At 38.3% G+C, this 21,198-nt stretch overlaps 5 protein-coding genes across 5 annotated transcripts; 2 read left to right on the plus strand and 3 right to left on the minus strand.

Annotated features, from left to right (window-relative positions):
- Window positions 1–957: 957 nt before the first annotated feature.
- On the plus strand, window positions 958–3,582 carry LOC116013832 (formate dehydrogenase, mitochondrial). The gene is made up of 6 exons (XM_031253777.1): window positions 958–1,188; window positions 1,353–1,524; window positions 2,100–2,640; window positions 2,718–2,842; window positions 3,095–3,207; window positions 3,297–3,582. The coding sequence occupies exons 1-6, from the start codon at window positions 1,105–1,107 to the stop codon at window positions 3,408–3,410; spliced, it is 1,149 nt and encodes a 382-aa protein (XP_031109637.1). The 5' UTR covers window positions 958–1,104; the 3' UTR covers window positions 3,411–3,582.
- On the minus strand, window positions 3,508–4,692 carry LOC116013833 (photosystem I assembly factor PSA3, chloroplastic). The gene is made up of 3 exons (XM_031253778.1): window positions 4,282–4,692; window positions 4,025–4,189; window positions 3,508–3,941 (listed from the first exon to the last, which is right to left on the minus strand). Exons 1-3 carry the CDS (start codon window positions 4,648–4,650, stop codon window positions 3,621–3,623), a joined length of 855 nt encoding a protein of 284 aa, XP_031109638.1. The 5' UTR covers window positions 4,651–4,692; the 3' UTR covers window positions 3,508–3,620.
- A 195-nt stretch (window positions 4,693–4,887) lies between these two features.
- Window positions 4,888–10,760, plus strand: LOC116012740 (deoxynucleoside triphosphate triphosphohydrolase SAMHD1 homolog). The gene is made up of 20 exons (XM_031252392.1): window positions 4,888–5,084; window positions 5,228–5,382; window positions 6,030–6,067; window positions 6,223–6,245; window positions 6,572–6,678; window positions 6,784–6,835; window positions 6,933–7,017; window positions 7,897–7,987; window positions 8,103–8,141; window positions 8,282–8,349; window positions 8,466–8,528; window positions 8,609–8,664; window positions 8,750–8,823; window positions 8,949–9,041; window positions 9,120–9,221; window positions 9,395–9,475; window positions 9,830–9,921; window positions 10,054–10,069; window positions 10,167–10,277; window positions 10,371–10,760. The coding sequence occupies exons 2-20, from the start codon at window positions 5,260–5,262 to the stop codon at window positions 10,485–10,487; spliced, it is 1,431 nt and encodes a 476-aa protein (XP_031108252.1). The 5' UTR covers window positions 4,888–5,084; window positions 5,228–5,259; the 3' UTR covers window positions 10,488–10,760.
- A 17-nt stretch (window positions 10,761–10,777) lies between these two features.
- LOC116012742 (peptidyl-prolyl cis-trans isomerase CYP38, chloroplastic-like) lies at window positions 10,778–13,393 on the minus strand. The gene is made up of 7 exons (XM_031252393.1): window positions 13,097–13,393; window positions 12,651–12,935; window positions 12,347–12,546; window positions 11,646–11,881; window positions 11,421–11,563; window positions 11,275–11,346; window positions 10,778–11,176 (listed from the first exon to the last, which is right to left on the minus strand). Exons 1-7 carry the CDS (start codon window positions 13,286–13,288, stop codon window positions 10,949–10,951), a joined length of 1,356 nt encoding a protein of 451 aa, XP_031108253.1. The 5' UTR covers window positions 13,289–13,393; the 3' UTR covers window positions 10,778–10,948.
- A 516-nt stretch (window positions 13,394–13,909) lies between these two features.
- On the minus strand, window positions 13,910–20,930 carry LOC116011976 (methyl-CpG-binding domain-containing protein 9-like). The gene is made up of 9 exons (XM_031251425.1): window positions 19,950–20,930; window positions 19,150–19,836; window positions 18,670–18,975; window positions 17,970–18,299; window positions 17,442–17,540; window positions 17,302–17,307; window positions 16,772–17,200; window positions 14,531–16,582; window positions 13,910–14,322 (listed from the first exon to the last, which is right to left on the minus strand). The coding sequence occupies exons 1-9, from the start codon at window positions 20,928–20,930 to the stop codon at window positions 14,089–14,091; spliced, it is 5,124 nt and encodes a 1,707-aa protein (XP_031107285.1). The 3' UTR covers window positions 13,910–14,088.
- Window positions 20,931–21,198: the final 268 nt, after the last annotated feature.

The following is a 21,198-nucleotide window of genomic DNA, read 5'->3' on the forward strand; positions in this document are numbered from 1 at the left end:
TCTATTGTTAATTATGGCCCACGATATGATTTGCCGATGGAGAGTGTGCAAATTACAGTAATTATGCTGTAGATTTGGATACCTAGATATTGATTACGCATTTTCTAAACTTTAAAAACAAATAAACAGTTAAGTTAGGTGAGTTGTAATTACAAAATTATAAGTTCCACTCTTAATGAAAGTAACTTATTAATCTTTTGATTTTGTTTTGAATTTTTGAATACTATTGACTCTGTTATAATTTATTATCTGTTATTTAAGCTCCACTTAGGTTCGAACCCAAAATCATCAATCATGCTACAAATTAAAAGTAAAATGGACTTACACCTCCTGAGAGGATTGTTATGCCGTGGACTCAGGTCCACCTTGCAAGGTGGACCTGAGTCTACATTCACATACACTATACTCTACATTCACAATTTGTAAACTCCATATTACACATTACAGGATTATATGTTTAGTAACTATACTCTACATTCACATACACTATACTCTACATTCACAATTTGTAAACTCCACATTCACACATTCAAAACTCTATATTCACAGGTCCTATACTCCACATTCACAACTTGAGAACTCCACATTCACACATTACAGGGCTACAAGTTGCTAGAACTTTTTAACTCTATTACAGATTTACACATGCATAACTCTACATTCACGATTTCCATACTCCATATTCACAATTTGAAACCTTCACATTCGCACATTTCTGGGCAACTCTACATTCACACAATCATAAATCTACATTCACGATTTCTATACTCTACATTCACACTTTGAAACCTTTACATTCACACATTTTTGGACAACTCTATATTCAGCAATATGTTTAAAAAAAAAAAAAGACAAAAACGACGTAATTTTGGACCAAGTCCACCTTGCAAGGTGGACATGGGTCCACAGTATAATTTGGCCTCCTGAGAAGCCTCCTTAATAGTTCACAATATTGAATGTGATTAAAGCCCGCCAAACACATGAATGAAAAATTAAACTTTGCCTGCAGCGATTGCTATAAATATCTGCAGCGCCACGGTTCACGGTCTCAAGTCGCAACGTAGTAAGCGAGTGAGAAACGTCTAAAGAAAAAGAGGCAGAGATATGGCTATGAGGCGTGCAACTGAATCTGCAATTCGGGCTTTTACATCCCACGGCAACTCCTCGGTTTTCACCAGACAACTTCATGTAAGCTTCTTATCTTTGATCCCTTAAAAATCCATTCTTTTTTTTCCCCTCTTTTTTTGGGCTATTTTTTCGTGGTTTCTTGCCTTAAAACAGTAGTGCAATTTGCATTTGCTGCGCTTATGCCTTATGTGTAGTCATGCATGATATTTCTTGGGTACGAACAGGCTTCTCCAGGGAGCAAAAAGATTGTTGGTGTGTTCTATAAAGCCAATGAATATGCTTCCCTGAATCCCAAATTCGTGGGCTGCGCCGAGAATGCTTTGGGTATCCGTGAATGGCTGGAATCAAAGGGGCATCAGTACATCGTTACTCCTGACAAAGAGGGACCAGATTGTGGTATGCAAATGATTATATATCTTTGTGTTTACATACATATGCTTTAGTAAGAATAATAATAGGGCAACCCCACCCACCAAGTTGTCAATCCTTATATCGTGGATCAGTTCCATAGTGCAGTGTGTACTCTGATATAATAAATAAAATTTGATTTTATAAAGTACAGAATGTATGTTCATAATATACATACATATAAACACAATATAATGAATATGAATTATGTGCATTATGAACATGAATTATGTGTATTATGTTAAGTGTTTAATTCATGCTCATTATACAGTGCTTATGTGTATGTATATAATGAACCTGAATTCTGTATCTTATGAACATCAATTCTGTATTTTATAAAGTCAAATTCTGTATATTAGACTTGTCCATGATATAAATTGCCTCAAGTTTGTCATCTAACAGTTGTCTCACTAATAACACTACTGAGAGCAACTTATTGACTTTTCCTTTTGTGATTAGCGTTACTATCCGTGTACTCTTAAATAGTGGCTACGGGTTTGTACAGCGATAACAAAAATAATAATAATGACTTATGAAGATGATGATGGTTTCTCCATTTTCAGAGCTTGAGAAGCACATTCCTGATCTCCATGTGTTGATAAGCACTCCCTTTCATCCGGCCTACGTTACGGCGGAAAGGATCAAGAAGGCAAAGAATTTGCAGCTGTTACTGACTGCCGGAATTGGTTCAGATCATATAGATCTCAATGCGGCTGCCGCCGCCGGATTAACGGTGGCGGAGGTCACCGGGAGCAACGTTGTTTCAGTTGCAGAGGATGAACTGATGCGCATCCTAATCCTTGTCCGGAATTTCGTTCCGGCACACCAGCAGGTCATCAACGGGGAGTGGGATGTTGCGCGTATTGCACATAGAGCTTATGATCTGGAAGGGAAAACCGTTGGAACAGTTGGTGCAGGCCGTATTGGACGGCTTCTGCTGCAGAGGCTGAAACCGTTTAACTGTAATCTGTTGTATCATGATCGCCTCAAGATGGAGCCGGAGTTGGAGAAGGAAATAGGTGCGAAATTTGAGGAAGATCTTGACGCCATGCTGTCAAAATGTGATGTAGTTGTCATCAACATGCCTCTCACTGATAAAACCAGGTAACTCTAATTTGTCTCATACTTTTACAAACCTGATCTCAAGTATGGTGTGTATCACACTTTAGTTTGTGATTTAGAGGTATGTTCGACCAACATCGAATTGCAAAGATGAAGAAGGGAGTTCTTATAGTGAACAACGCCCGTGGAGCAATCATGGACACTCAAGCAGTTGTTGATGCCTGTTCTAGTGGCCACATTGCTGGTAACTCACTAACTCAAAGTTTATGTAATAGCAAACTAGCTTATTGGGTGTGCCCGGAGTAAACCCATAAAACCCATCTACTTAAGTTGCCCATAGCTGATCAGCTTAAACTAACAAGTCACTCTCTGAAAGTGAAACTTGTAACATTATGGTTATTAAGTTAACAGTCTAACCAACTTGGCTGGACTAGACCAAATAGCTGCTCTTTAGTTGGGCCACATTGGTTAATCCAATGTTTTTTGTACACCATAGGTTACAGTGGTGATGTTTGGAACCCACAGCCAGCTCCCAAGGATCACCCATGGAGATATATGCCAAACCAAGCAATGACCCCTCACATTTCTGGAACTACCATTGACGGACAGGTATCAAATCTGCAATCTTCATTATTAGCTTTTGATGCAACTTATTGCAATCTTCTTAGCCTTATTTAACACTTGTATGCAACTTGCAGTTGCGCTATGCTGCTGGAGTTAAGGACATGCTAGACAAGTACTTTAAGGGCGAAGAGTTTCCTGCACAAAACTACATTGTCAAGGATGGAAAACTGGCAAGCCAGTACAGATAAATGGCTTCTACTTCCCAGCATTGTATGTGCTTGGAGTATTGATCGAGTGTCTATCTAGCAACAAGTGTAATAAATCGATCATTTTAAGGAGTTTAGGTTTTGCTACCAAAACCAGTTGTGTTTGTCTATTTCGTAATGAATAAATGAAGAAAGAAGATTGTATTCTGTGTTGCATAGATCTCTGTTACATTTTCCTGGTATCATAGCTTGTTATGTCTGTCGTTGTTGCTTAAGAAATTCCAAATCCTTCAACTGCGCCTGCACAGCTTCTTTTGATAGTGGCTTAGGCATTGGGAATTGGAGTTCGTCCGTCCCGTCTGCGATTCGCTTCGCCTTCTCTTTCACAATACGGCCAATCTCTGCCTTGTTCACTGTAGGAAAAACAGCTCCGAGCAGGATACACAGCAGCCGTTGATCTTCTTCTTCCATAGGATCATCGCCGTAGCAACAGACATAAACCGCGTCCAGAGCTTTCTCGGCTCGGATTTCCATAGGTATGCTCGGCGCCGGAGCTCTCAGTTTCGCCCGCTTCTGAAAGTGGTTCATCCAATGTAATGCTGCTTTAGTATTTTAGTGAATTGAATCAGATAGGGAATGTATAAACTTCTACTAACCTCTCTGGCTTCGTTCATCATCGCCATGAAATTTTGCTCTTCCAGCTCAATATCGTTTGATATTCGAAGCCTTGCAACTCCCTCTAGAATCTCCTCGGATTTCAGCAGTCCGGCACCGACTGCCGCTAGCCAGCAGCATAATAACACGTAAAGAGGATCCCCTGACTACCGTACAAAAAGGAATTAGGGCTTAGAGTACTATTCATAAGATGGAATTTATCAAATTGGCGATCAGGTGAAGGAAAAAGAGGATTTACCCGGCCTCTCCGATCTTGAAAATCATAGAAAGCTCTGGAATCATTAACGGAACACTTGTTTCCTACTCTCCTTCTGAACTCAGCAAAATCGATTATATCGCCGCCGACGCCTCCCTCGTTGCTGGCGATTCTGGCAAGGAGTCCGATCACCGGGAGTGAACCGATAACTTTGTTAGCAAAGCCGGAAATGGAGTTGCTCTCGTCCATGTACGCCTTAACCTGGAAGGCGACGGCATTGGAGCCTGTTGAAGGCCTAGCAATCCCCCGCAATCTGTAGAGCCGCCGCGGGAAGAAGGAATTGCAGGTGATGCTGCGAGTATGGAGTTGGAGTGGTCGAAGAGAAGAAGACTGTGCCGTCACCACCCCCATGGTGTTACATGTGGTCGACGTTTATCCTGCAATTTATCCCTTCTTCTTTATAATTTATACGGAGTATGATATGAAGAAAGGAGCTTCGTATTTTCCAAAAAAAAAAGGAGCTTCGTAACTTTTGGGCCGGGCTGAAATTTATAAAAGCCCCAAAAGATGGACTGAGGCCCATGTTCATTAATCCTGAAAGGCAGGTCCATCACAAACAGCGTGCTCCGCCATTAACGGCCATATCCGGAACTGTGCCAGCAGAGCAGGCAGTATCTTTTGCTTCTGCACAAATTCCTAATCTCATTCTCCCAATAAACCGGACACGTTTTGCCGCACTATTTTAAGCCTGCTACAGTCTACAACTGTACTGGCACTGCTCCACGATCATTCCCATTTTCCGGCAGGTTAACACTTCCCTCTCCCTCTCTCCGGCGTCGCAGACGGTAGGCTACGCCTTCTCCCCCTATAATTCCGCCATTTCCGCCGTTCAATTTCATTCCGCACCTATTTGTTCGGATTTTTGGTGCTATTTTACTTATGTGTATGTGACTGTACGTGCTTTATACGGTTGTGCACTTGTGTGTAGGTTTGGAGGACCGTAGTGTCAGCAGTAAGAGGATGGGAGCCTTCTGCAACGACGATTTCACTTTCCTTCCGACTTACAACTTCACCCCTTCCCGAGATCTGCGATATTCGAAACAAATCCATGATAACGTTCATGGCAACATATATATTGATCCGGTAACTAAATCTTGCTCTCTACATGGTTAACCTTTCAACTATTGTTCGTGCTCGAATGAACTGGCGCGGAAATAGAGCCAGTATTTCTGTTTCATACAACTTTTGGGGATACTGGTATTTTTGACTTGTGTGAATTAGGCTGGTTGACCGCTATTCCAGAACTATGGAATAACTGAGAATAGTCAATAGTGATTAGTGATGATAATGATTGTTAAATTTCTGCCATCAAAGATAGTCAATGATTGAAAGACTATAGTAGAAAAATTGAACTTAAATATTATAGCATTTTGCCATGCATGGAATTTGAATTACAGACTTGTGATATTTTCTACAATTATTTTGAATTCACCTCTCATGAATGCATGAAGTATCACTCAGGAAGACAGCTATTTTTCCGTGGTCTCAGGTAGTCAGGTTAACCTTTTGTTGTGCATCAGCATCAATTCTAGATGCTGGACTTGGTTATAGCAAGGAACTTGGAGTTGTACTGTTTATTGTTTATGAAACCTGATTTTATTTAATTCTATAATTTTTCATCATTAGCTTCTGTCAGTTTGCCGATATGCATGTCATTACTACTATTACTAGTACTTCTCTATTCAATTACAATAGTTAATATTGAGTATTAACAGTTAATCTTCTGACAGCTCCTTTTGAAGTTCGTTGATACAGAGCAATTCCAGAGGCAAGTTCTTTGTCGTATACACTAATAACCTCACTAAGATCTTTCTGCAGGGATGGGATTATATTTAATGCTCCCCCCGCCCCTCCTCCTCTCTCTCTCTCTCTATCTGTGTCATATCCCAGTAATGATGGATTTTAATTTTTTTTTCCTTTCAGGCTCCGCGATCTTAAACAACTAGGTAAATTTATGATCTTCTGTTACTCGTGCTCTGTTGGCAACTGTTATTGGTATTTTTATGGTTGGATACTATTGCTGGACTTCCGGGATTTTTGGATATCTTCTATGATTGAATGAACATTTTGTTTAAGGTTGCATCTTTAAATTTCTTGTTTCAGTTTCCAGTGGTTCAAGCAGAAGTTTGACTCTTGTGAACTTTAGATTCCTTGTATGCAAGTTCTATCATTGGACTTAGCATTGGCTTAAAAGAATTATGTCTAGCATTTTGTTGTCTGCTACCTAATGCATGACCTATTTACTGATATAATGTTTCTGTCAACCTCCTAGGTTTGGCAAACATGGTTTATCCAGGAGCAGTGCATTCAAGATTTGAACACTCCCTTGGAGTTTATTGGCTAGCTGGTGAAGCTATTCATAAGCTTAAAAGCCACCAAGTATGAAATCAAGATATTCATTTATTGTTCCCTTGTCATCCAAAAAAAAAAAGATATTCATTCATTTAGAGTACAATGGTTCTGCTATAACTCATTCTTTTATAGGGATTGGAGCTTGACATCGATGATTTTGATGTAAAAACAGTGAAACTTGCAGGCAAGTGACTCTCTATGGCCCATGCTTCTATATGGATCATGTTCATATATTTCTAGCATTACTGATGCTTTCTTTCTAATATTATTACATTAACTAGGTCTCCTGCATGATATAGGCCATGGGCCTTTTAGTCATTTGTTTGAGCGGGAGTTTCTTCCTATGGTTACTAGTGGCTCAGAGTGGTAATTCCTTCAGTTGCACTCATATATTCTCATATTTTGAGTATATTTACTTTTAATAACTTCTATGTTTGTGCAGAATGGAATATGCTCTTGCCACTAATGTTTTGCATTATTTCCATGTCCTTGGTCATACAGCTACAATTTAAATTTGAAACCATACCTTTAATTTCCATTTCTAATATTCAAGGTGTAACCCACCTCTTGAGTTGCAAATGTTGCATGGTAGAGGTACATTCCTATTGGAGCATAGATTTCTTTCTGATCATGCATTTCAAAGAAGAATCACTTGTGGAAGACTTTTTTTTTTTAATCATTGAAGAGGGATTTTTGTTGCATTGTTATTAGGGTGATGCCCTTTATAGAAAATGTGCAAATAGATATTCTTCTCTGTTTTATAGAATCCCCAACTCCTTGAGGTTGAGGCTTGGAGGATATTGTCTGTTCCTGTATGATTGAGGCATCTTTAATTTGTCTCATTGGAAGGAAGCCCCCCTTTCTTTTTATAATAATATTGAAGTGATAGCCATGCACAGTAAATATGTACTGGGAATTTGTAAGCTTGCTGCTTGCATTTCTTTTTGTTCTTTATCCATTTATTTATTTATGATGAGTCTCTTAGTTTTCTTCATTTTGACAAAAAGAAGGATGTGGCTTTTAAAGTACATGTAGCTGCCTTCATGCCAGTTTTTCTGCTTCTCATTGCATTTCTCCTGAAAATTTATATTTTCCTTACCTGTCCTTTTCATGAAGACATAAGTTTCTACATGAAATGAAAGTTTACGGAATGATTTGAAAGTTCTTCCACAAATAATGATAGTCATCTAATATTATGGTCTGTGCATAACAATGGCATCTTATCTTGTGCTATACTCATTATAGGTGTCATGAAGGAATGTCAACGAGGATGATAGATCACATTGTTGATGAGCACCATATTGATATTGACTCTGAAACCATAAAAAGAGTTAAGGTATGATAAATGTTTTGACTTCAATTTGCTCCTTATAATTTGCAATATACTAGTATATCAATTTTGAGATTCAATTTGTTCCTTTTGTTCTATTAACTGCAATCTTATTTGACAGGAATTCATACTTGCCAGTTCCAAATATGCTTTGCCGAAAGTATGTTATCTGCCCCTACCTTATATAGGAAAAATGAATGCTTTTTTTTCTTTTTCATTTTGCATTTAGATTTGATCAATATTTTATTTTGAAATGAATGCTCCAAGTATGCTTGATTTCATTCTTGTTCTTCTATGTAGACCTCCAGAGAGAAACTGTTTTTGTATGATATTGTAGCAAATGGCAGAAATGGAATTGATGTTGACAAGTGAGTCAACATTGAAAACTAGATTGGTCTTCATACTCTGTTTATTTTCTCTTTTACTTCAGTCACTTGTTTTGATTGTTGGCATGTGATTCGTAAGATATCTGTTTGGCTTTCAGGTTTGACTACATTGTTCGTGACAGCCGAGCATGTGGTCTAGGATGCAATTTCCAGTTTCAAAGGTCTTTTAATATCTTCTTATAGATAGGTCTGTGAAAGAAGGAAAAGTATGACTTATGTTTTTCTTTCTTCATCATTTCAGGTTGATGGAGACAATGAGAGTGCTGGGAGATGAAATATGCTATCGTGCCAAAGATTGTTAGTAACTGTTTCAACAAAAAACTAGTGTGTAGTAGTGTGTTTGATTATCATTCTTATTTTTGCATACTCCATTAACTTCCAGATTTAACCGTCCACAAGTTATTTGCAACCCGAGCCGATCTGTATAGAACTGTTTATACTCATGCCAAAGTGAAGGTATGGAGAGTAGTTATTCGTTTTTTCATGGAACAATAAATCCAAATTGTTGATTTTCTTTTTAAACCTGCATTTAAGAGTGATGTTTCAAGGCATCCTAATTGTTTGTTGCCACAAATATTCAGGCAATAGAGCTTATGGTTGTAGAAGCACTAGTCAAAGCAAATGGTTATTTGCATATTTCATCTTATATACAGGATCCTTCTGAATATTGGAAGGTTGGTGAGCTCTTTATTTATGGTTTAAATTCGACTTATGCCATTGGTAATCTTACTTTTCTTCACACATGGATATAGTTAGATGACTCGATAATAAAAACCATTGAGACAGCTCCAGACCCGGAGTTAAAGGAATCTAGGGAATTGATCAGTCGCATTCGAAGGAGGAATTTGTACCAGGTAATTTAGCTTCAGATCATTGGTCTTTTGATTAGTTAAGCTTATATATATGAGTAGTAGACTAGTAGTATTTCCATTTCAATAGAGTTTGTGATATTAATAATGTAACCTCAAATCCTATTCCCATTTCCCAAAGTTGAAGTTTAACCAGTCTTGATTCTTCAATATGACAGTTTTGTAATGAATATGCTGTTCCCAAAGACAAAATGGAACATTTCAAAGATGTCACTGCAAAAGATATCATTTGTTCCCAGGTACTAAATGCACATTTCATTTATTGGTTGCCTGCAGGAAGTGTTGCTAAGATATTTGTGAGAATTTCTGATCATATTATTGACTACAAAGGAGTACATATATATATCCATGAGGATAGGGAAGAAGATCCTAAATTAACTCTTACTCCCTATAAAATAGGACTACTCTAGGTAATTATGGTACAAAATCATAATCAACTATAGAAAATATTTTACCTAGGAAATCAGTCAAGATTCTAGGACATTAACTTCTCAAATACATACAGTAATTGTAGGAAATTAACAGCTTCTCTAATTGACTAGTTTGATTTCCTACAGGAAGTATTTTAAGAATTTGTTGTATTGCTCTTTCAGGTAGGTGGTGGGAAGAAACTTGACGAGGATGATGTTGTTGTGAGCAATGTGAGGATAGATTTGACCCGGGGAAAACACAATCCACTTGAAAGGTTAGTGAAAACTAAATGGTGAATCTGTTTTTTACTTTATCCTCTCATGATCATACTTGAATGCTATAATATGCCATTGTTCTTTTTTGTATAATTTCATTTTACTTTTCTTTGCATGTGTTTGCTGCCCAGCATCAACTTTTTCAAGGTATGCGGATGTCTGAGAACTTTCCTTTTAGAATTTCCAATCTTATACTTGCTCCCTTGCATTCTTCTTCACAACTGCTTTGATTATATATATTCAGGACTATGAAAGTGAGGAGAAGTTCTCAATACCAGATGATCGAATCAGCCACTTACTGCCGTCATCATATCAGGATATGATAGTGCGAGTGTACTCCAAAAAGCCAGAACTGGTGTGTACAGGAATATCTCATTGCATTTCTTTATGTAATTTCTTTGCACTAGCTTGTTCTGAAGAATACTTGCATTACTGCAACATTTTGTAGGTCGGAGTTGTTTCCGAGGCATTTGAGAATTTCCAGCTGAAGACCTACGGAATCAAAGCACAAGTTCATCCCACACCCGAGAAAAAAAAGTGTCGCCTTCTAGACAATGTAGTATAGTCACCCCTACCCATCGCTTCTAGACAATGTAGTATAGTCACCCCTACCCATCTCCACGCCCTGTGCTGTGTTTATAAATCAGGCAGGTATATAGTTTTGCTAAGATGCATATATGTTTATATATATGTGTGTGTGAAAAGGCTTGTCTTGAGCTTTTGAATTGAATTTTGTAAAATTGAAGGGGCAAGGCTTGAAACGATTAGAAATTTGGTACTGCTAGAGCGGTTTGGCTCTTTATTTTGGACATGAAATGAGAACCTCATTTACTACATAGATAGATGGCAGCAAAGTAAAGAAAGAATTGGGTGCTCAGTAGTACTGATCTCTATAATTGTTCTTCACTCCGCTGAAAAGTAATCTTACATACACATAACAAGAGAATGAAATGGCTTAATATAAAAGACAAATAACTTGTTTCAAACTTGTCATATAACACCCCTAGTCCAATTTCAATATTACTCTTAACCAACAATCTTATAGGTTGGGTTGACAAGATTGTCCAACCCAGATACTACTTGCACAGATTCAATAACATCTCCCACCTTGAGATCTGCCAGCAAGTCCTCATTTTCTGTCACGTAGCCAAACACCGCATAGCGACCATCCAATATATTGGCATTGCTAGGAGTTAGTTCACTTTCTTTCAATAGCCAAAATACCTGACTCGAGCCAGAATTATTCTCAAATTCCTGTTTTCATCAGAGTCAAAAGATTTGAGCATCAGGAAAAAAAAAACGATAGAGATGCTTGCTACATGTTGCGATAGTTGAGACAATTGATAACTCACATCTCTAGCCATGGCCATTGTCCCAAAAGCATTAAATGGAAGCCTCGTTTGGGCCTTAAATAGACCAAGCTCCTAGAAAGGCACACAAGTCAATATCAAATATCACATTTCTACAAGTAAATCAAGTCATAAAACCACAAACTTACTTCTAAGGTGTCTCCATAAACTGGTGCTTTCTCCCCATCCACCATAATTTCAAGAGGTACAGTCCGTGTTTTCTCTGAACTGGGGTCAATAAAACCTTCTGCAGGACCTTCAGGATCGCCAGTTTGTACCACAAAGCCATCGGCTACAGACAATCCAGTGTAACTAATTAGTGATTTCCAATTAAGGATAAAAGAAGGCATCTAATATTGTGTTACTCGTTATACCTCTTTGAATCTCCATGCCATCATAGAAATGCCTTTCAACCAAATCCACAAAATTTCCAGCAGTAACTGGAGCATTATAGCCATCTAGAACAATACGAAAAACACATTCATCAAGATTGGGGTTGTCCTTCACTTTGACCTTCATGTCAACTGTTGCTCTTCCCTTCAGCAAAGGCATACTTTGGTACTCTTCGGGCACCTCATATGGGAAGCCATCCACCATATCTTCTTCAACACTGCAGAAATCCAATGCGCCAGGAAGATCTCAGCTGCAGTCAATGAGAATGGCATATTTTAGGAAGATTAGTTTTGCCGAGGTGTCCTCTACTCTATCTTAATCAGTAACACAATATGTGGTTAACACAAACAAAAGCAGCGTCACTCCCTCAAGCTTAAGGTTCCTTGTAACAACAAAAGCTCATCACATAAGTTGATCCGAGAGTTGTGAAGCATGGTATGAGCAAACAGCTCTACAATGCGGGAAAGACAATCCTTGATTTTTTTTGTTATGCTATAGAGGGCCTCTATGACCTAAGTCCTAAGCAAATGTTGGTCATGCAACAGAATTCATAGAATGAGTCATCCATGATTGTTTAGCTTAGCTTTGCTTATGAATTGTGAAAAGCATAGAGACGCAGATGTTACCAAGGCACTTGAATCAATAAATACTAGATAATGAATTGACCTCTTTCTACACTTACCCTCCAACATAGTTAAGCAACTCCTTCTGTTTAGGTGCAACTGCATCCCGGTTCTTATCCTCAAGAATTTGTTGAAACTCATCCAACCCAGCTTCGAGTTTGTTAAGCAATTCAGTCCCATGCTCAACCTTTGACTTGGCCAACCCTGAGATAACAGCAGCCTTCCCCTGCTTGAGGGCCCGGGATGCCTGTCTTACATTCTACAGCTCATGACAAACAGGAAAATCCCCATCAATATTCAATATTCTAAAACTACACAGAAGAAATGTAAACTGAACAGAATGGGATATAATCATATAATTACTCTTTCTGCAGAATCAATGGCCTTGACACCAGCAAGCTTGAGACTCTCGGAAATGTCTTCAAGAGGCTTTTGAACCTCTCTTATAGCCTTGTTGTCAATAGGTAATGCATATCTCAACAATGCCCCCGGATCCTTAATCGGAGGTCCAGAGATCAACACCGACACATCTGGCAATGCTGGATTGCTCGCATTGGCATTGGCTTGCCCCGGCATTCCACTTAACAAGCCAACAGCTAGCATAACAGAAATCGCGCACTTCTTCAATGATGAAAATAGCTCGTCTTTCTGTATCCATTACAAGATTTCCATCATCACCATAGATCCATTCGTATGCATTATATATACCAAGCAGCAAGAAATTCCAAACTTCAACTACTTAATAATTAATTATCACACAAGGAAGCGAAGAAAAAATCTTCATAACAGAAATACAAAAGCGAACTTGCCTGATTATGATCTGTGAGCCGAAATGGAGGAGGTGAAATCTGCGAAGAACAAAGTGGAGGCAAATGCCGAGCATATAGCTTAGAAGGAGCAGAACGGATGTAGCTGAAAATTGGATTACGCTTTGTGGATTTGAAAGTGGGAGGTGCTAGTGAGGATGAATAGTTATGGTGGCATGAAATGAAGGCAGCCATTGAATTGGGAATGAGAGGAGCTTCTAGAAAAAACAATGGAAAAAATCCAATTGAAGAGACAATAATATGGAAAGAATAGTAGAGAGGATATTAGGATTTAGGATAAGAGAGGCCTTGGAATTCAGGTCAACCTCACGTTCACGCTCAGGATAAGATATCTTTTACATTCTCAATTTTTCATTTTCTATTTTCGTCTTTATAAATCCGTTTTCTTAATTTTTTTTATATATAAGAAAATAGAAAATAAAAATTTTCTTTTAGTAAATGTATAATTTTTTCACATAAGAATTCCAACAAAAATCCTATAGGTATTAAACTTAAAAGGATAGAGAACATCTAAAAAAGAAAGTAATTGAAACGAACAAAATTAAGAAAATAGCCGAAATCAACAAACATTTGCTACTTTGATTTATCAAGTTTCAAGCAAAATGAATCGCCATTTTAATTAGAGAATCTACTTCCACCTAGTGTGCACGTAGCATGCACATGCATACTAAACGGATAATATGCAACATGTGTTTTCTCTTTCTTAAAAATCAGTTGTTGCTGAAAATTGTTTTATAGTAATTTTAACAAATGAAAGGAATGCATGAAATAAGAATATGAAGAAAAGGAGAAAAATTTCTGTCTTAAGAGTATGTATTATCCTGTTAGCATTCTTATCAGTCCTTCCAGAAAAGGGAGGAAAAGAAGTATGAAGCTGGTGCAGGAGTGAACAGAAAGAAAAAGTATGTTTCTGTGGAGGAGACAAAATCTAAGCTTGAAGAAAGCAAGCATTCTGATCACCTTCTTCTTCTTCTTCATTGAGCAAAACTGGAAGAAGCTTTCTTGCTTACTTTCCTGCCTACTTTAGTCTTTTCTATAGCCACCTCTTCTTCATATTTGATGGCTGCATCCAAGGAGTAGATACGCAGAGCAAGAGAAGATAAGGTACAGATCTTGGCAGCTCCTGAGATTGATGACCAGTACCCCCATGTATTGCTTAGGTAATCCGATTTCAGCATTTCTTCAAACACAATCAGTGCCTGAACCATCTGATGAATCATGCAAATTTGTTACATTCACAGATATTAGTTAATGAATTGAACATAATCAAGGGGCAAAATCTGGAGAATAAAGATAATTCTTGTATTTCAATGTCCATGAGAAAAAAAGGTTGCACAATGGGAAACCAGAGTGTGCAGTGCAGATTTGAGAATGTGGCAGAAATACAACACAACTCGATAGTGTTATTATACTGACCTGATATATTGTCTCAGCAGATTTAAGGAATGCACGCCAGGCCAATCTCCTTTCTATCTGTGACATGGATGGCCTCAGAGCTTGTTCAGGAAGTGCAGCATCCATGTCCAGTAAATTAATTTTCAGCCGCCTCAAGATACAAGAAGCTTCGCCTACCAGAGGCTTTAAAGCAGACTGTGACACGAGAGGATGTTCCAAGCAGTTATCATGTTTCAATGTGTCACGCTCTTCCAAAGCATTTGTTGTTGGGAGATTTTGAGAAGCATCGTGCACAGTAGGCTTCGGTGCTTGCTTTGAAGAAGAGGTGAGTGTATCTGCTGCATTGTGATCAAGGGAGGAAGTATTGTCTTGAACTTGTAATAGCATTGAAGCAGGATCAGTTAGATAAGGAGGAAGGGATGGAACAAAAGTTGGAAGTCCATTGGAGGAGCCTAGAAGACCTATCTTTTCTGCCTCTTCCTTCATGGTCTCTTTAATTACAAACTTGGAGCAGATATCTTCCAGATTAAATGGGCACTCTAATCCATCAGTTTGATCAACACTCCCAACTTCACATTTGTATTCATCCTTAGATGTTGGTTTAGCCATACCTTTCTGTTTGGAAATATTATCAACCTCAACCGGCTTCTCACGCCGTTTGCACGTATCCTGCCCGTGAAAGCGAAGCTCCCGAGGAGCAGACAAGGTTTGCTGGCAATACTTGTAATGGCGTTCAAATGAGAAGATCGGTTCTAAGCATTTGCATCTGTAGATTATTCCATCTCTTACAAATGCAATGCCTCCTTTTTCCTGCTTCTTGAAGAATTCTGTGGCTTCTGCCTCAATGGAAGAACCGCACTTCGCCTCCAATAGGCTGGTAGCTCTAGTTGCAAGATTAGCATCTAAGACTTCATGGGGCAAACTTAACTCAGACAATTGAGGAAGATTATATCTTTGTTTCTGCCAATGCAAAATGGACTGTTTCAATTGTGTTTCCAGTGGATCATCGTCTTTCAGAAACTCTAAAACCAATTCAATTTCAGAGTCAGATCCATAAGAAATCCAAGAAGACTGAACTGAGTTGCCGTCATAAGCCTTGCACCAGAAAGGAGGTGAAGAAGCATTTGAACCACTAGTTATTTTCTCTCCCTGATGCAGTTCCACATTCTCATTTACAATTACGCAAGGTTTATCATCTGACATTGATACAACCCAATACAATCTTCCAGCAGAATCAAAGCCTAGAAACTCACTGCGCAAAGACACTTTCTGCAATTGTTTCTGTAAACTGGTAATGGAGTTTTGCATGAGTAAAATCTCACCTCTCACAGACTTGAGACTGAGATTAAAAGCTTGCGCAGTGCCCGTGCTTGTGGTGAACAAATGAGCATTAAGATCGGTGGCAGCCTTGTCTACTGAAGCATGATGTCCATCTACGCCCTCAGAATTACGAATATTCATATTTCGTCCAGTGTGCTTTTCAAAGTTATCTTCATAGGTGGCCTCTCCTTTCAGGCCTTTTGTTTCTTCACATGAAAGCAAATCCATATTTTGGCCAAAGGAGGAAGTAGTATTAACAAAAGAACTCTCAGTTAGCTGAACATCACCAGCGATTGGAGAAACACCTTCTGCATCATCAGCATCCATAGGTTCAAAAGATTGGCAGTCAACCGAATCACTATTCTCTAAGCAATCAGCTGGCAAATGTTTGAAGAATGCATTTGGATCAACACATTTCTGACCATCCCCAGATGAAGGCACATCATCATTCGAAACGCTGATATGGTTTCCACTATGGCTAGTAGTGTGCAGATATCCACTACATTTTTCATTACCTGTAACCGTCTCATTAGATTCTTGCACTTCAACATCATGCTCACCAACTGTAAGAGAGCCATCATCAGCTTTTCTAGCTAGAAAATTTTCTCTTAACTTCAACACTTTCAATTCCTTCAAAAGAGAACGCCATTTCTGTTGCAACTCAACAGAGTCTTCCGCAGATTGTTCTAGGTGCCCATGAAGGAGGGCTGAGTTCAAAAGCTCATCACAAAGGAACTTAAGCAGGTTAGTTCTCTGCAAGCAATTAGGAAAGGGGCTCAGAGAATGCAGAAACATATAACAAATAATTGATAAGATAATTAAGTTGACAAAAAAAAAACAATCATAGAATTGAATTAAGTTTTTGAATCTTGCTCAAAGTCTCAAACTATCCAAACAGTTAACAACTAAGTTCAAGGTAAGTTGAAGAAATAAGAGGCCTACCTCAGCAACACTAAACTCCCAATACTCCTTTATTTCCAGTACAGTTGCCAGATGTGCCACCGCTTCTATGTAGGCAAGGGTTAATTTGCTGTGATCTTTTTTCTTCTGTGGGCAGACAACTGCTGTTTCAGTGTATGCATCTGAAACCATTTGCTTATTTGTAACACATGAAGGGCAATACCAATTTCCACTAGGAATCCGAGCAAGCGGGGGATTCAAGCAGTAAGTATGATACTCTGCATCACAAGCATCACACAATAGAACACTCTTATCATCATTGTCAATACCACATACTTTACAAACGCCATCTTCCCATGGGGCTTTTGGAATTTCGCTGCAAGTGAGAATATTCTCTATCTCCTTCTGTAAACTAGCATCCACAGAATTTAATTTGCGACATTTTACCAACTTCTGGGATAGAGTTGCAACCTGCGTCAAATTACAATCATGAAAAATGAATATATAGGTTATTCTAAATTGAACTTTATCTAACAAAATGACAGCTACAGTTAGATCATTTTCTCCCAAACCATTATCTACAAAGAGCAAATACAGAAAATTTTCAGTGAAAATATTATTTCATTTTGTTAGGCTGTAAAGCAAAATGAACTTGAGAAATGAATCAATGATAGAGAAAAGAAAATACATATGCAAGAAATAGAGTACTTACTTTCTTGTCATACAAAGATTTAAAATTATTTGCTAAGCTCTCTGCTAACTGAAGCAAATCTGGTTGATGTTTAAAAGCAATAAACACATTGCTCCATACCTGGAAATGGCAGAAACGTTAGTTTAAAAGTAAATTGGTAGCGAATAAGTTAGTAATTATCGGAAACAAGGATCCAATCACAAGATTATATAAGTATTCTATATGTATATTATAGCAGCTTAAAACAACATGCCATCAGTTTCCTGGTATAGATTTAAAAAATCTCCTAATCTTTATCAATATTCTTCACAAGTTCCTGTATAAAAGTCCTAAATAAGAAAAGAAGTTCAACTGCCTCATTAAGGTGGAATCAGCAATGCAGGCAATTGTAGAAAACATTTCTAATTGGAAACAGTTACCATTCAAAATCATTATAAAATCAGAGATGGAAAAATGAAATGTAAAGACAAATTAAATCCAACAAAGGAATCTGGCAGTGAAGAAATTAAATCTAAGCAGAAAAACAATATCCAATCTTTGCAAACATACCTCACATGCATCCTCATAGAAAGCCTTGTGTACTCCACCATAGGCATTGACTGCCAATCTCTGATCAATTGTTCTAAAATCAAGAGGACGAGGAGCCATGCCTGGAGTCCCTATAATACCACCATCACTGTTGAAGTTCATTGTCCTCTTGCCGAGCAAATTGCAGAAAACCTTTCTGTGATCAGCAGCTATTGCGTGACGGAGAACAAGTCTACACTGCTTCATAAGTATGCTGGAGATTGATATGAACTTCTTTTTCTTTTTTTCATTAACAGGCTTGTGTGGAACATTTTCATCTTGTGCTTGAGCTAGAACAGACAGAACAGCTCTCTGTTTCCAGAAAAGAAAACAGTGAGAATTTCAAGTCATTAGCAAGATGCATGAACAAAACATACAACTAAAGCATCCAGCTCTGTGTGTCTGTGAAATGATACTTGTTGCTAATCATAATCAAAACATTATTTTTCCCTTTGGCACAAATTCATGGACCTCCATACAGCTTATAGCTAATTAAACAGTATTAAGTATGATCCATATATATCACATGCACCATGTTGACATGAAAGAGAAAGAATTGGAAAGCATAAAAGAGCAGCTAAGCTTTAAAAATTAAAGGCAAAAAGGAATAAAGTGATATAATCACAGTACCAATAAAGTAAATCCACTTCTTCATCCTAGCAAGTAAAAGTTAAATTACTACCTTTGTAGGCCCAGAGGCATTGCCCTTGTACACTTCCTTGCTGATGGAGTGCTCTAAGATCTTCCTAGCCCATTCTGGTGGACTTCTCTCCAGTGCATTATAGATGCACTTCTTTATTCTTGCACCTACATTTGTGGGGAGCTTTCTGACAGGCTCAAGGACTTGAATCCAATCTGGAATACTTTCACTTACCGTGACAGACTCATCCAAGCTTTTCCTGTCGGAGTCTTCATCATCTACAGCTAGATTATCCCTCTCATCTCCATCCAATGAGCCAAAAATTCTCTTTTTAGCCTCTGCTAGCAACTAAACAATAAAGAAGAGAAAAAGAAACCTCAGTCAGGCAACTAAATATATAAAGTTGAACCTCGTGTGTAAGGTTTCAGCACCATACGAATCCGGGAGAAACATCTACACAAACTCACCCATTAGAGGAATATGTTTATGTATATAACATAAAATAACTTCAAGCATTCTTACCGATGCATCTACTTCTATTCCTGCTACACCAGTCAAAGAGCCACATAATGCACCACCATCACCCTGTAAGCAGCGAATAACTTGTGCACTATTATCATGAGTGGTAATTTCTGTTGATTCGAAGTAACCATTCATTGATAAGAGAGCTAAAGCATATCTCCGAGCCAATTCTGGCCATGTCAGTTCATTATAAGGAAGCATAGATAGTGTGTTTCTTTTGGCAATAGACACATAGTCGAAATCCTTCTTTCTCCCACGTTTTCTAGAATCACCAATATCAAAGTTCAGGTTACCAACTACTGCAACTTTTGTCTGAAGTTCACTTAGTAAAACATGCAACGTAGAGATAATAGCCTTAGTCAAGGCAGAGCCAGAGCATTTGCTAGAATTAATAAACTCCAGTTTCATTGGAGAAGCTTCCTCCATAGATTTTCTTTCCATTTGGACAAATGCATGCAGATTTTCTAAATCTACTTCTGGACCAGATTTGTAACTTGAAATGTGCATTTTGGCACCATCAGTATTGTTTGGGATTACAAATGGCTTTTCATGGATTTCCCCACCAACCTTCTCAAGAAGATCCACTCCATGACACCGTGGATTCATAAGTTCTTCCTCAATATCTTCAAATGTAAGCAGTTTTTTTAGATCTAACACTTCATGGAAACGCCAAAAGAACTGCAACACCTAAAATACAACAAAAGAAAGGGATCACACAAGCTTCCAATGATATACATTAGATAGATATTACTATAACTGAACTAAATGATTATAAATCAAATATCTGAAACACTGTGCACCTGAATTGTGTCACCTAGAAGCAAGGAAGGCATCTTGGTGCTAAAAGGTATCCCGGGAGGAAGAGAGCGGGTGTCTGACAAGTGCTCCTCAGTCATAGTGTTCACTTTATTAGAACTTCTTAAACCGTGTGATGGGCATCTGCCATCTTCACTTTCAACTTCTACAGCTCTACCCTCAAGTAGACTATTTCCAACAGTAATAAATGAAGAGAATGAAATCCTCTGATTCAAAGGGACATAGCCAAAACTGTCTCTAACATCCTGCTTTTGTTCTATGATTTCCTGGACAAATTCAGCATCAAGGCCAAATCTGTCTTGATCTAGCCACTTCAGCAATTCTTGAGCCACAACTTCAAGCTGCATATCAGCTTGAATAATATAAGGAATGTTGACTATGGTTGGTAGACCATAAAACCGAGCTAAAGGAGCATACTTCTCAGCAGCTCCTTCATTTGTAACATCACAGCAAAATGATTCTGACTTGTCTAAGGTGTGCTTGCAGAAGAACTTAACAACACCCGTCTGGGTATATATTTCACGGAATAATTTCAGGATCTTTCTGGACATCACTCTCCAAGCCAAAGAAGAAGAGGACTCTTCAACAGAAAAGATGTCAGCATCATGCCCAAAAGGTGAACAATCAGACAATAAACTCTGGTTTCTTTTACTAGGACTTTTCTCAGTCAGCATGTCATGTGATCCTTGCATGTCCAAATAATCATCAGAACTATGAACAAGACAGGACAAAATATCATTTTCCAAGGGCGCCGGAGGTTCTGCAAGCATTGACATAATACTTAAATCCTCATAATCCATAGACTGAGAGGCCAAAACATCACTTCTCTCATTTTGGCCATTAGAGTGGCCATGTTTTGCTTGATAGAGGACTTGCAATGGATTTGGAATATGAAGTGCAGAGCATGGACTCCTTTTGACTTTAAACAATGGTCCAGAGTCACCACCATCCTGCACATGGCACATGAAAAGTGAACCTGTGACCTTATCATGCCAGCAGGAACTATAACCCACAGGCCAAATCTGGTTCCTACAATGATAAGAATGTCTTGCATCAACTTCCCCAACTGAAAGTACAAAGAAATCTCCATACTGAATTGGAAGCCCATCCTGTATATATACACATACCCATTAAATAAGCCATCAATAGGAAAAGAGAAATAGGTTTATCCATAAGAGGAATTATATGAAGCAATGAACATGAGAGAAGTTTTAGACTAACATCATATTTCCC

This window comes from Ipomoea triloba, chromosome 3, assembly GCF_003576645.1.
Source record: "Ipomoea triloba cultivar NCNSP0323 chromosome 3, ASM357664v1".
Taxonomy (NCBI): domain Eukaryota; kingdom Viridiplantae; phylum Streptophyta; class Magnoliopsida; order Solanales; family Convolvulaceae; genus Ipomoea; species Ipomoea triloba.